General features: G+C 40.3%; 1 protein-coding gene across 1 annotated transcript; it reads right to left on the bottom strand.

Moving 5' to 3' along the window:
- Window positions 1-829: 829 nt before the first annotated feature.
- LOC143860607 (large ribosomal subunit protein eL31-like) lies at window positions 830-9,098 on the bottom strand. Its single transcript, XM_077371336.1, has 2 exons — window positions 8,940-9,098; window positions 830-1,253 (listed from the first exon to the last, which is right to left on the bottom strand). Exons 1-2 carry the CDS (start codon window positions 9,023-9,025, stop codon window positions 974-976), a joined length of 366 nt encoding a protein of 121 aa, XP_077227451.1. The 5' UTR covers window positions 9,026-9,098; the 3' UTR covers window positions 830-973.
- Between the last annotated feature and the right edge of the window lie 5,992 nt (window positions 9,099-15,090).

Below are 15,090 nucleotides of genomic sequence, written 5' to 3'. Positions count from 1 at the left end.
ATCCGACCAAAATAATGGAATTTGGTTTCCCACACTAGTGAGAAAAGAGACATTTCCACGTCATTTTTTGCAATTCCATGTCATTATTTGACATATTCCACCCAGGCTTGTTAATTTCTCAGGAAAGCAAGTGAACACCAGAATTATGTCTTCTCAAGGTCTTGTCAAGCAAAAAGGAGTCTGTTTCCAGGGATTTGCTTTCCCGGGAAGGCAAGTGAACAGAGCCTAATAGACACTGGAATCTTTCCTTGAATTTTTTCCCCAAGAAAATTGTCTAAATCCAAAGATCCCAAAATTATAAATTCATCTCTTTGCCAACTCAAAGCTTAGTTTAAACCTAAAGCACCATCCATCAAAGCAGACATTGATATATTTAGTGCAAACTAACCATTCCCAGTCAAGAAATCTTAGGCCACGTTTGGATACCTCATGCTTTTGTGTTTGGATTTGGATTTGGATTTGAGTTTTGGATACAAAATACATCAGTCATCCTCATGCTCGTGTTGTACGAGAGAGAGAGAGAGAGAGAGAGAGAGAGAGAGGCATCTGGTTGCTAGGAGCAGCGAGGTTGAAGGTGATTGCCACAAATATTGATTTCCAAATAATGTCTTGTAGGACAGATTTGAAAATCAGAGTTTTTTTCACTGTTGTAGCTGATTTGGAAATCTAAGGATCTGATCCAGTTTCAAATCTCAACTGCAAATGTGAGAAATCCAAATCTAAATCTTGTGGGTATCCAACCGTGGCCTTAATGAATTTATGACACGATTCCATAATTCAAATTAGAACTAATAGGCATAGAAAACTTCCTATATAAATCACAAGTCTCTAAAAAAAGGGGTACTTGTCATTAAGCCGCATGTCCCATAGTTCATATTACATCCAGTACGCATAGAAAACTTCCTGTAGAATTGAAATCACAAAGTCTCTCTTAAAAAAGGGTACCTGACAAAAAATGAATTTCTAATGGAGTCTAATCTCCTTCTTCAATGACCTTGGTTCCCAATCCTTTTAGCCCCTCGGCTGGGACCTCTGCAACCGTGACCAACGAATAGAGCTCCTCCTTGGCGTCTTCCTCCTCATTTCTCTTGCGTGCAATGCGCACTCGCACCCGTCTCGGCACACTCCTGATTCCCCTGCTCCATACTAGCTTGTTTAGCTTCACATCAACCCTCACATCCGTTGTACCCATAGCCTTTTGTGCAAATTTTCTGATTTCTTTTATGGCTTTGGGAGCCATCTTTTTGAAGGTACTGCTCATAGATAAAACATCATTTATTCTTCAGTTTCTAGAATGCTATGCATACAATCGGGGCAGAAAATGAAAAAATAACCAACAAGTAGGCATTTAACGAATGTAAGTGAAGGAAAAACTTATTGCCAGTCTTGGTTTTGAGACACACGACCTCGAGCACAATGGACATTTGGTATGTTTGAGGCACATAACCTCGAGCATAATGGACATTTGGTATACTAAACTGAAAATTACTTATGAGAATAAGAAATAAAGAGACCATATGGACTAGGGAAATCATATCAGCACAACCAAGTTTTAATAATCGCACAAATCCAGCTTGTCTTTTCTTTTTAATTGGCTTATGAGTTGTGACAGATTTTTGGGAAGTGTAATAATCTTTGATAGCTCTTCAAATAATAAGACATGATGAGTTAGTGCAAATATCAAAACATGGTTGGGCTGATATCATTTATCATGGATAATTCGACTCGCATGAGAAGTAGCACTAAATTCCAATAGCAACACGGAAACCAAAAGAACAAGGATCACTTGTGGAGAAGGGCACGCCTGTCCTGAAAATTCCTGTTGAAAACATATACTTCAACTAAAATGTTGTGATTCAGGCGTTCATGGTTACCACTCAAATAAAAAAAATATCACGCTTTGACGGCTCAATTTTCTCTCTCGGGAGTGATCTGCTAACGAGAGTACCAACAAGTGCTTCTAGATCGAATCCTCAGGACTAGAGGCATCTGATTTAATTTCATTACTCTAGTGACTAACAAATTCATTAGCCGACCCCAACTAGTTTGGGACAAAGGCTTAGTTGAGTTGAGTTGAATGACTAACAAAAATAAAAACATCAATAACAGAACCAAAGGAAAACACATAAACTGTAAAAGAGGTGTAAGTACCAAAAACAAAACCAGAAAAAGGTACCCAAAAGACTACACTTGATGGAATCGTAGGGAAGGGAAGTATTGAGTTAATAAGCAAATGACAATTGATAAACAAATCACCCATGCATTCGTAGTTAGACGCATGACATGTCAGCAAGGTTTTAAATTTCGGTTCGATACCGGTTTCGGACCCCCCGGAAATTGAAATTTCGACCGAAATTTCCAAATTTTGGCAGAAATCCGGCGAAACAAAGAAAACAATATTTTATTTGATATAAAATTTCGGCCAAAATTACCGAAATTTCGGTAAAACATTAAAATAATTTAAAAAAAAACAGGTTTTTTGAGTGAAATTTCGGCCGAAATAAAATACCGTTTCGAGTAAGTGTGATTTCGGTGTCGGTCTCCACCGAAATCCGAAGTTTCGGGGATTTCAGTCGAAATTTAAAACCATGCATGTCATGCAAAAAGATTACATGAAAACAAGAAAATGCACTCAAAAGTGAGTGCCACCAACTAGCAGCTGGCCAATTACTTTCCTCTGGATCAGAACCAATGTTCCAAAGGGGTCATATCAACAGATTGTAGGAGGGGCCGGTTTGAAAATATCATAATAAGTAGAAAACCAGACTGTAAACCATAAGGTTTTCTCCGCAGTTTTTCTAAAAAGTAAACTCATATATAAAAGGCAACAAATAGTATGAAAACTAAGATATGAGCGAATTAAGTATTTTCTAGCATTTCATATAAACTTCGGATTTCGGTGACCGAAATCCGAAGTTTCGGGGATTTCGGTTGAAATTTAAAACCATGCATGTCAGGCAAAAAGATTACATGAAAACAAGAAAATGCACTCAAAAGTGAGTGCCACCAACTAGCAGCTGGCCAATTACTTTCCTCTGGATCAGAACCAATGTTCCAAAGGGGTCATATCAACAGATTGTAGGAGGCGCCGGTTTGAAAATATCATAATAAGTAGAAAACCAGACTGTAAACCATAAGGTTTTCTCCGCAGTTTTTCTAAAAAGTAAACTCATATATAAAAGGCAACAAATAGTATGAAAACTAAGATATGAGCGAATTAAGTATTTTCTATCATTTCATATCAAACTTTAAACCAATGTATAGCATTATATGGCATTCTTCTGTAACAACTACCAAAATATACAGAATCCAGAGTATGCAAACATTGAAAAGGAAGGAGTCTCAGTACTTTCGATTCCATATCATCTCCCTCGAAATTTCAATACTCGTGACGATCAAAATAAAAAATATTAACAAGAGACCAATACCATTCCAATTTTTAGCGAAGATATACCCCGACTTGTTCTAACTTCTAACAGGATTCGGGTAGACTCACCGATATTTTTCTCTGAGGTTTTTTTTAAAAAAGATTAGGGATAGATCATAATACACGAGCACAGATGATAAAAACAGAGAAAGATAAAAGTGCAGAGGCATTTCATGAATATGACAATGTGAAGCTTTAAGAAGATGGATGCCAAGAAATCAGGGACAGAAGATATGCTATGAATATGTGCCTTGAGACACTTCTCTATCAGCTTGGCTCTCATTGGTCAAGGGCATGCACACATCACACGAACCAAATGTAACTGGCAGAAGCCTGTCGCTGCATCTTTAACGAGAACATTCTAAGCATAACTCTGGGGCTATGATGAGAGGCCAAGAGCCGGCCTTCAAAGGCTCCTCCTGTAACAAAGATTAGAGAGAGAAGGGATCCCACAGGTTGGAGGAGAGAGGAAAGCAAGGGGGGATGATTTGTTTTTTTTTTTTTCGAGTAACCCTTTCCCAAGATCCATGCCCTGCAAAAAAGATTTTGGATCTGCTTAGGATCAGCGATGAAGATCTGCAATGGGTTGAGCTTCAGATTCTTCAAGGATAGCAAATCGATTGGAGTGAGCCAATATCTTGTTAGGGAGAGCATTTGATCCTCTGATGCCTTCAGAATTCTTCACTTTATCTCCATCAGAAGAGGGAATTGCGTTTTCGATTTTCCTAGTTTCATCCCCCTGGGAATTCAGATCACTATTGGCTGGAATCTTTGGTTTCCAAACTTTCTTTGGGGGAATGTTGGGTCTGCTCTGAGTATCAGAGAAACTATTGCAGTTGTCTGTCCCATGGTTGAAATCCATGCAATTCTTGCAAGGAGAAGGTTTCCAGTTGTTAGGGGTAAAATCGGTATGCCTAGTACTGACCCTCAGACCAAACCATGGCACATAAATGGCTCGACATAAACTCACATAAGGAACTATCGGCGCCGACTCACGACAAGGGGCCCACAATATTCCCCCTAGACCGGAACCGATCCTCAAAAGGAGCCAGAAACAATCGCGGGAATCTCGCCATTAAGCGATCAATCCGGGCAACCGTTACGCATAAGGCGCATTATTCAAATTCAAAAGCCCCCGCCATTCCTCCATCCCCGCTTGGTCAACCCTAAAATAAGCCTCCAACATAGTAACGTCTGCAAGTAAGAAAGAGTCTTATACGGCAACCTTCCTAAAAGCACAGCTAAACTTGGAAATCACGTTCTATAAGGAAACCATAAAGATCTCCAAGATAAGGATGGAAACCCATTCCATAGGAAAGTCTTCCAATAAGGAAAGACTCCAAGAAAGGTAAGCTTCCTAAGCTACCGAGGACTCTAAATCTATAAAAAGGGACCCCACGCTCAAAGGTAGACATCTTCCTCTACCCCCAAAACGCACTCTTTCTCTATGAATTAGTATTTTGCTTAGATGTCTGTTGGCACCGATTTCTAACTTGAGTGTCGGAGGGTGCCCCCGGAGTCCCCCTTCGGGGGCCCTTCTAAAGTTGTTTTCTGTGAGCGCAGGCACCCACTGAACGGAGCTCTACCAATCTGAACAGCCGCATCCGTCTACAACGCTCATCCGATTCTCAAGTACGAATTTTGGCGTCATCAGAATGGCACCATCCGTGGGACACGAAAGAAAAATAAATAAATCTAAGCACAACACTAGTTTCTGAGAAAATTGCAATGGGGGGCAGGAGATCAAACCTCTCTCTCGGATCTCCATCCGGAAAAGTGCTGGGGGCAAGAGATGACCTCTCTCTCTAACCTCCATCCGGAAAAGTGTTGGGGGCAGAAGGCGAAGTTCATGCTCCAAATCCAACCTCCAGACAAAAAATAAAAAAATTGAAACGACTTTCGCTGCCGAACCCGGTGAGATCTAATTCACTTAAATTTCGTTTAGAATTTTGCTGAAGTTTCTGTGATTCCTCTGAATTTTTTGGGTGTTATTTTTATCTTCTGTTTCGATATCGGCACCCTTATCTATGTGCATCGAACGTGTCTTGATGATGGAGCCACAAACCCAATCCGACCTTGGCAACTTCAACGGCTGGTGGGCGTGCCGGATCCTCTGACTCCTGCTATCATCAACGGCATGGTTTCTGGCATCAGACCCCCAACTCACCTTGGAGTATTGGCATGTGTCAGTGGCCTATGAATGCTTTATATCCTTTTGGATTGAGTTGGCTTATGTGGCGCCCTTGAGGCATCTAGCACATTCAAGGCATAAGGAACGATTGTTGGTTCTTTACAAAGACCAATGTGTGAAAACCACGGGCACGTAGAAGGCCCTCCAAAAGCACCTCCAAATATCAAAGTTCCAAACGTTCGAAAAGAGCATCTCTACGAAGACACTCTCTGAGTCACTCTCCATGTCAGAGGCACAATTCTCCGGATTCCCCATGGATCAATGTCCATAGGCATGCCTATGATTGCACCAATCCCCACTGACATATTCTGCCAAGGACGGTCTAAAAAATAGCGCGGTCGAGCATATCGTCGACTTCAACCGGGGCATCGCCGACATCTCCACAGCTTCTTATTTCAACACTACCCTTGGGATTAGCGTTTGTGTTGAAGTCCTTCCTTCAAGACCGAGCTTCAAAGCTCCGCCAAGGAATAAGTTGAGAAGCTCTAGACCGACCCTCGCCGAGGATCTCCTTTAAGGGCGAGCTTCAAAGCTCCGCCGAGGGTAAGTTGAACCTTCAAGACCGACCCTTGCCAAAGACCTCCTTCAAGACCGAGCTTCAAAGCCCAGCCATGAACAAGTTGAAAAGCTCTAGACCGACCCTTGTCAGGGATCTCCTTCAAGGACGGACTTCCCTTACAAGATCCGACCGAGCCAATGTTCTCTCCGGAAATCGAGCTTCGCCGACAAGCTCTAGACCGACCCTCGCCAAGGATCTCCTTCAAGTCCGAGCTTCAAAGCTCCGCCAAGGAATAAGTTGAGAAGCTCTAGACCGACCCTCGACAAGGATCTCCTTCAAGGCCGAGCTTCAAAGCTCCGCCAAGGGCAAGTTGAACCTTCAAGACCGACCCTTCCCATGGACCTACTTCAAGACCGAGCTTCAAAGCCCAGCCAAGAACAAGTTGAAGAGCTCTAGACCGACCCTTGCCAAGGATCTCCTTCAAGGACGGACTTCCCTTACAAGATCCAACCGAGCCAATGTTCTCTCCGGAAATCGAGCTTCGCCGACAAGCTATAGACCGACCCTCGCCAAGGATCTCTTTCGAGGCCGAGCTTCAAAGCTCCGCCAAGGAATAAGTTGAGAAGCTCTAGGCCGACCCTCGCCAAGGATCTCCTTCAAGGACGAGCTTCCTTTACAAGACCTGGCCGAGCCAATGTTCTCCCCTAAAACCGAGCTTCGCCGATATGATCCGACCGCAAGAGATGGGTGCAGTTTTGCCTCCCTGAATGGGACGATGAAAAAGAAGGCATGCTTGCTATATTTCCATTAACTTTCTTTACTGGAATTCTGGGACCTTAATTTGGGGAAAATTGTTTCTATTCACTGGATTAATGAGAATTGCATTGGGGCATCTTCGATCAATACTAAAGATCCACATGAAAGTACATGTTTCTCTGTGGAGGGTGATGCCATTTTGAGGCTTTGGATGCGGCAAAAGTAGCAGCCTAGGGGTTTCCTGTAGCTTTTGAAGAAACCCATTTCGTGCACCATAAGTTAGAAGAGAATAAAAAAGGAAAGGAAAAAAAAATCAGAAGACTGAATAACCGGGCTGTCTCAATTCTTTTCTACTGGGTAAGCTGGGATAAGAGACAACGCCTCAACATCGCAGTGCTTGTATTATAGGTTTTACTGATTCAAGCCAATTGGAATTCGAATCCTAGTGGTGTTTAAGTCAGGCCCTTACACAGTATTGAGATAATGAAGATGTGGCCTAAATGAAATCAGTGAGAAGAGTATTATTGCTCCCTCAATCTTGCGATGGAAGATTCTCCAATTTTTTTCCAACTCCCATGGAAACAACAAATGACAAGCAAATCATCATTGCAGTCATTCATTTCAAATATTTGAGCTATTGAAAGTAAACCAATTCAAAATCAAAATCCCAAAGCCCCTTAACCATTGGAAAGCTTCCATTCCATCCACTCCCTTGTATAAATGAGATGGCACCTTTACTCCATTTTACCCAACACAACATCATCACGTTTGAAATTCCAAGACTTGACACACAGGAGAGTGCAAGCAAAGGAGAAATAACAGCACCGCAAATCTCCTCCGCCCTCCTAAACTCATCATCATCTTCCAGGTTCAGCGGCCAAAAAATAGATTGTGGTTTATTTCTGGGTTATGGTCAATTTACTGTAAAGTGTAAACTCAACATCATGAATAGTTCATGCCAACCAAAATGGACCTCATATGCATGATATAGCTAGGATGCATAGTAATACAGTGCATCCAGGATGCGTGTAATAGTTTTCCATTTATATGTGTGTGTGTGTCAGTATATGTATATGTACGTATACATATATAGAGGGGATTGGAGGGGGGGTTGAGTTGTGGCACCCTTGGATAAACAACGTCATCAAAGTGCATTAATGATTCTTTTACTATTACATTTTTCAGTGCTATTATAAATGCACTTTGATGATGTGGATCTGATGTGGGTAACCTAGCAAAAACAAAATGCATTTATAATAGCACTGGAAAATGTACAAGTAAAAGAATTATTAATGCACTTTGATGACTGTGATGAAAGGGATGGACATGAACACTAATCAATGACAATGACTATCAAGCTCAGGAAATGTATCAAAGGGAAGAACTTTGCTAGTAAATATGAGTAGCTACACTGAGAATCTCAGGAGACTATTGCTTAATCAGTCACAACCACAACAGAGACACAACTGGAGTCTGCGCATAGTAGAATTAAATCAACAGGATTTGGGGAAGATCCACATATTTCACACACTCCAACTATGTCCAAGATGATATAACGGATTCCAAAAGCCAAAATCTAACTAAGACCAAGTATCCACAATCATACGCTGATTAGTAATATTCAATTTCACAAATGAAAATAATCATATGGAAGCTAAAAATTCAGTCACTGACTACCAAGAAATGAAGACCTCGATTGAAAAAAAAAAAAATCGATTCTAAATGGCCAAAAAACATTCTAGTTCGAACTGATCAATCCACCAAACAGATCACCATAGCAACAAAAGATCAGGCCCGAAAAAAAAAAAAAAATTCCTCAAAATATAAGAAATCAACCAATTCATCAGAAGGGAAAGAAAATTCAAACATTCGAACCGGAGATCTAAAATACAAGACATAGCTAACGAATTAAAAAGCAAACAAATTAAAAACACAATAGCATGTATTTACTAACTACGAATCGCTCGATCTTTGAAACTAAAAATAATCTAGTTCAAATCTCTTTACATCAAAACGTTTCAGAGAATGAAAAATGAGAAAAAGATGGAGATAGAGATTGGCATTACCATCCATGCAAGCGTCTGTGGAGATTGACTGTGTATTCTCTTGTAACAACCTCCTCTTTTCTCCCATTGTTCGATTTCTCCACCATTTTTGCACCTCTCAAAACCCTAAACTCGGCTGCAAAAGAAACCCTAGAGACAAAAATGAAGATTATGTATCAGACAAACTCTGAATAAAAGTACCCTGTTTTTTCAAGGAAACTACGGAAAAACCACCTTCTCCATCGGCGGGTTATGTAACCCCAACTTGAAATGTCTGTCATGCCCTTGTATTGACTGATTAAAACAGCCCAAATTATGGGTAATTGGGTATTAAGGACATGTTGTGGGGCACACATAATTGTGTCATCTGAACCATTCATTTGTTAGGGTCTCACGTAGATAGGCTGTACCAATTCTTTTTCGTAGGAAGATCTTAACCCTCCGATCTATCTAGTTTTCTATATCATGTCGTCCATTTTAAACTTCCTATAATCGGAGGATTAGGTTTACAAGACTTTTCGGGCCACTACGTATCTAAGTCGGCCCCCAACAAATGAATGGTTTAGATCACCCAATTATGCGGGCTCCACTCTATCTATTTTTAAGTGGTGAAAGGTCATGCATGCAAATTTCTACAAATCCAAGGATTAGGATCGTCCTATGTAGGGAAGATTTTTGGGGCATGGCCTATCTTCCTCTAATTATCATGAGGTAACTTTCTATACAAATCATCAAAAGAAGTAAAATAAGTAGGGAAATGATATCACCACTACCGTATTTTGATGATCACACTCCTCACTTTATTAAAAAGTACATTATGACCCGCACCATAGGATGATCCATACCGTCCATTATATGTGCCACAACCTAAATAGCTTGTGCCCCAAAAATCATTTCCATAGGCTGATCTTAACCCTCCGATCTATAGAGGGACTGAATATTAGGGGGTTGGAGGGTTAGGATCAGCCTATGGAAATGATTTTTGGGGCACAACCTATTTAGGCTAGAGCCCATCTAATGGACAGATTAGATCATCCTATGGTGCTGGCCATACCGTACATTTTAATAAAGTAAGGAGTGTGATCATCAAAATACGGTAGTGGGATATCATTTCCCAATAAGTATTAGTACAGCCATAACTTTGTCCCTCCAATGGATACGCCCGATTCATGCTCCAATGTTAAAGTAAATATTGTAATATTCATCTCTCAAGCTCAGTAATGGCATCAACACGAAATTCCTCTTTGCTCTCTTTGCCATGAAACTGATTGGATGATACTCACTTAATCCTTTGTTCAAGGTAAAGCTAACAGCCTACTTGAATTCATAGCTTGAAGATTCCGTCTGTGGTTGGCAAATGCCGACTGAGCTGAACTGTCTCTCCAGCAGGGTAGTTCACTCCACTGTACACATAGCACCCTGGCTGGCTATCTGATTCCAAAGAAATTGTGTTAGCACCATTGCCACTTAACTCATCTCCACCAGTTGCAACTCTTAGGTTGTTATATGGACCCCTTTGTGTCACCACCATTTTCGGAAGAGCAAATGGCTCTAGCATGACAGACTTTCCAATTACATCTTCGGGTGTCGAGAAATGAGAGGAATTCATGTGTTTGAAGACGAGCCTGAAAGTGGCGTGAACAGTGTTATCTGTACCAGATTCGGGAAGTTTATCCATTATAATAGAATTATTGGAATTTGTGAGGACCATAAATGGGGGTGCCCTTGAAGTTGGTTTTAGCAAGGGCGCCCTTCATTCTATCCTTGCTCAATTCTGCATTATGTAAAAGGGTTTTGTTAACTGGTGTCCTGGGGCACTGTTAAGGTGCATTGAAAATGTAAATTTAAAATAAATTTACATAGTGATTAAGAGTTTTACATGGCTTTTGAGTCTTTTTTTTCTTAAACAATGTGTAGATTTACATTTCCAATGCTAGGGTACTCGTTAACAAAACCCTATGTAAAAAACAGTAAAGTAATGGAACCCATGCATAGGGTGGGGCCTATCATTTATACCTCAAATTTGGTGATGATTTTTTTGCCTCCTGTGGGATAATGTGCCCTCTGTCCCCTGTTAATGTAAATTGTGGACCGACTTTAATGCTTTTGACATCAAATTGTAGGTCGTATAGTAACGTTAAGGCCCAATTGTAGGCCTCACTCATATTTTTCAAAATGAAGTGTACGGTTCACACCATAGGATGATCAAAGCCGTCTATTTGATGTTTTGCAGTGTAAATAGGTTGTGCTGCCAAAATCATTTCCATAGGATGATCGCAACCCTCAATCTATAAGGTTTTCATAACATTTAGTTTTTCTTTAGATTTGAGTGCTAGGATCATCCTGTGGAAATGATTGTTTGGGACACAACCTATTTACGATGTGGCCCGTCAAATGGACAGTTTGAATCATCCTATGATGTGGACCGTACGGTTGATTTTGAAAAACATGGGTGGATCCTACTTTGCTCAAAGATCCAAACAAATTAATTGTTAATTGTTAGCTCCACCAACCGGGGGGAGAGAGAGAGAGAGAGGGGGATTTAATCCTAGAAACGCCGGGGTAGCTGGAGAGGGGGGATCACTGCCCAAATATTGATTGTTCAAAATGTTCTGACCTTTTCAAAACCATTTGAAGGCAAGATAATGGGAAATAATTTTCTTCAACGAAAACATTCATCATTTGGCGTGGACCCACTATCATCTGAGCGGGGATGGGGTCAATGAATACAGTTGGCCATCACAAGCCTGACCCACTAGCCATTGTCCCACCATCATCAAATGATTTTAGGCCATTGATCAAGCACGATGAAAAGTTGGCCTTTAAAATGTGTCTAAGCCATTAATTTTTGCACACCCACATCTAGCGATTGAGATCTCTTTTCATCATTGAACCGGATTCACTAGATTGTAAGATCAATGACCCGATCATCAAGCAGATATGCCACATGTGCACAAGCATCAACATCATGTGAATTGACTGAATAAGACAATTTTGCAGCCCCTCTTTCTCAGGAGAGAAGTTCCATCTCAGAACCTCATATGTATTAAATGAATTTCACAAGTTTTGCTTAAGCAAATGCCTTTTTGTTGCTAAATACCCTAGATACTCCCACCTATATTTTCTGATATGCCCAATCATGTTTTCATAAGAACTTATTTTGTTTTACATGTTTGCTGAAAGCTTTTTGGGAATTGTAATAGCCTTTTACACCTGTTTAAAACATGTAATTAAGGTGAGCTCGTTCCATTATCAGTCCCCTAGTATGCATGCACGCGTGCACACGTCCCATGAGGTTGTGCATTGGATACACTTCATATTGCTACATGCTGCAAAGGGAGAGGATATTAAGGCTATGTTTGGATGCCAATTGAAAGAGAGTCTTGAGCAATCCCCAAGCAAAAAATACAGCTTTTGGTGTTTGTTTGCAATTTAGCATCACACTCCATGGAGACTACCAGACAAGATTGATAGCTAATTATTAATTTATTACTTGTCTGGTAACGTGGCACCCATGAGCCCTCCTTATTCCATCCATGCCTCATTTATCTCAAATCAACATAGTCTTTGTCACATACTAGTTGGGGTCGGCTAAATGAATCCCTTAGGTCGGCTCTAATCCTGGCTCTAGTTGGATTCTTCTACATGGCCATGTCTCATTTCTCTAAAATGGTAAAAATACTTCACTTCAATTAGAATTTTGCTTTTTCTCTTTTTCTTCTTCTTCTTCTTCTTCTTCTTCTTCTTCTTCTCTCTCTCTCTCTCTCTCTCTCTCTCTCTCTCTTGGTAATGACACCACCTCCCATTACTTGGCAACCAAACACTACTTATCACTATGCTACCATGTAAATCCTTGGAAGATCAAACATTACAAAAGCTTATCTCCTCCCTATTGACTACTTATACCACTAATCTACATGGTAACCATCTGCATCCAAACAGAGCCTAAAAGATTTTATATGGTGTAAGTCCTCATAGTCCTGTATTTTTGTAAAAGTATTGTACGGACCATACTATAGGATGACCCAAACCGTCCATGTGATGGGCAAGAACGTAATAGATTGTACGCAAAAAATCATTTATATAGGATGATCCCAACCCTCCAATCTATTGAGGAACTACATATTATGGAAACCTCTATAGATCAGAGGGCTAGGATCATCCAATGGAAATGTATTTTGGGGAAACAAACGCTTTTCCATAGGATGAAAAATGAGTTTTGGGGAACAAACTATTTACGTTGTGTTCCATCTTATGGACAGTTTGGATCATCCTATGATGTAGTCAATATAGTACTTTTTGAAAAATACAAAACTATAAGGGCTTACACAGTATAATCTGTATAAAATCTCAGATATTAATTATTAGGGATTTGCTAGCCACCTTTGCAGGAAGCACATCTGCGCCCATCCTTTGGAATTTGGAAGTGATGAGTCATGTCAGATGAATTAAATGAATAAAGCAAAAGCCAACATATGGGGCTGTGATCACTTGCAAAAGAAGAAGCGGAAAGGTGCTTGGGCGAAAGTGGCTAGCAAATCCCTAATTATTATTGCAACAAGAGTTGCAAAGGGGGGAGTGGGTGTTAGTTAAGAGACAGTTCATAGAAATAAATGAGGGACCCTATCCATCTCCCTCCATCTCTCTGTCCACAGCTAGACGAAGTTAGTTGGAAAAATGATTAGGTTTTGGCGACAAATTATATGGTGCAAGGCCTTGCAACAATAAGTATGGTGTAAGTACCAACTTTGATGTTTGATCCAATAGCAGCTCCTCAAAAGGTGAGCTGCTGTTGGATCAAATATCAAGCGTGGTACCCTACCGTATTGTTGTAAGGCCTTACACCATATGAAAACTCAGGTTTTGGCTAGCTTACTCCAGCCATATTTACGTTTTGTTATTAAACTCAGCTATTCACAACAAGTGAATGGCTGGTTTTGCTGCAACGGAGCTTTAACATTGCGTAGCTTAGATTATTTTTTTTTTCAAAGAATGATTAGCTATATATTAAACCAACATAAGTAAAATAAAGAGAAACCCACCCAGTTTTAGCTTTATCGCCGTCTCTATATCTCTCTCTTATATTTTTTTTTGAAAAGGGCAACAGAATATATATATAGAGAAAAGGGTTTCTAAGGGTGCCCTCATATAGCTTATATGAGGTGGCTCTTTCAAAACATAAGGGCCCCACATTGTTAGGATGATCTGAAGCATTCATTTGAAAGGCCACATCATAGATATGGTGTGTACAAAAAATCAGCTCCATTGGATCATCCTAACACCTCCAAAAGTAGGGGCAAAAATGGATAGACACATTTTGTCCACAAATCTGCCCATTTTTGCCCCCACTTTTGGAGGGGTTAGGATGATCCAATGGAGCTGATTTTTTGTACACACCATATCTATGATGTGGCCTTTCAAATGAATGCTTCAGATCATCCTAACAATGTGGGCCCCCTATGTTTTGAAAGAGCCACCGCAGGTAAGCTTATATGAGGGCACCCGCAGGAACTGTATTCTCTCTCTCTCTCTCTCTATATATATATATATATATATATATATATATGTAAAAACAGAACCGAGGTGGTCCTGAAGGAACAAAGATAATACATATATCTCTCTCTTATATGATATGGGATTTGCTAGGGATCATCGCAGATGGCATTTCGCAGGCCAGCTATTGCATGAGAGGCTGCGATATGGTCCCTAGAAAATCCCATATAATGTATATAGAAAAAATTAATCACGGGCAGTATACCTCTCTCTTTCTCCTCTATCAAATAAAGAAAGTCCGTTCATTGGATTTAACCTTGGATGGCACTCACGGGTGGAAGTTCGTGTGGTATGAGACTAGGACAACGACAAATGATTTCAATTTGAGAGATCACACTTTGGCTCTGTTTGTTTCTTTTGACTAGAATGGCTATAAACCAAATTCTACACCCATTTTAAGTGGAAAAGTGGGTGTAAAATTTGTTCTACGGCTACTTACATCAAACGATTGACTTCGCCAATTTGAACTTTTAGGCCTTATATAAACTTGGTTAAGAAAGTAATTATTTTTCAATGAATCTTGTTAGCTAGAGCAAGGTTTTAAACTTTGGTTTTCGGAGTAAATTTCGGACCTTGCAGAAGACGAAATTTGGTAAAAAGTCTTCAAATGTCGGTTTTT

Source organism: Tasmannia lanceolata, unplaced genomic scaffold (assembly GCF_043159265.1).
Source record: "Tasmannia lanceolata isolate RefF3 unplaced genomic scaffold, GAP_Taslan_0.1 ptg000003l, whole genome shotgun sequence".
Lineage (NCBI taxonomy): Eukaryota > Viridiplantae > Streptophyta > Magnoliopsida > Canellales > Winteraceae > Tasmannia > Tasmannia lanceolata.
This window is presented reverse-complemented; position numbering and strand designations above follow the sequence as displayed.

Coding starts and splice junctions, on each gene's coding strand:
- LOC143860607 (XM_077371336.1), bottom strand. CDS start 9,025: ATGGTGGAGAAATCGAACAATGGGAGAAAAGAGGAGGTTGTTACAAGA. Junction 1,254..8,939: donor CACAGACGCTTGCATGGATG/GTAATGCCAATC, acceptor ATCTATGAGCAG/TACCTTCAAAAAGATGGCTC.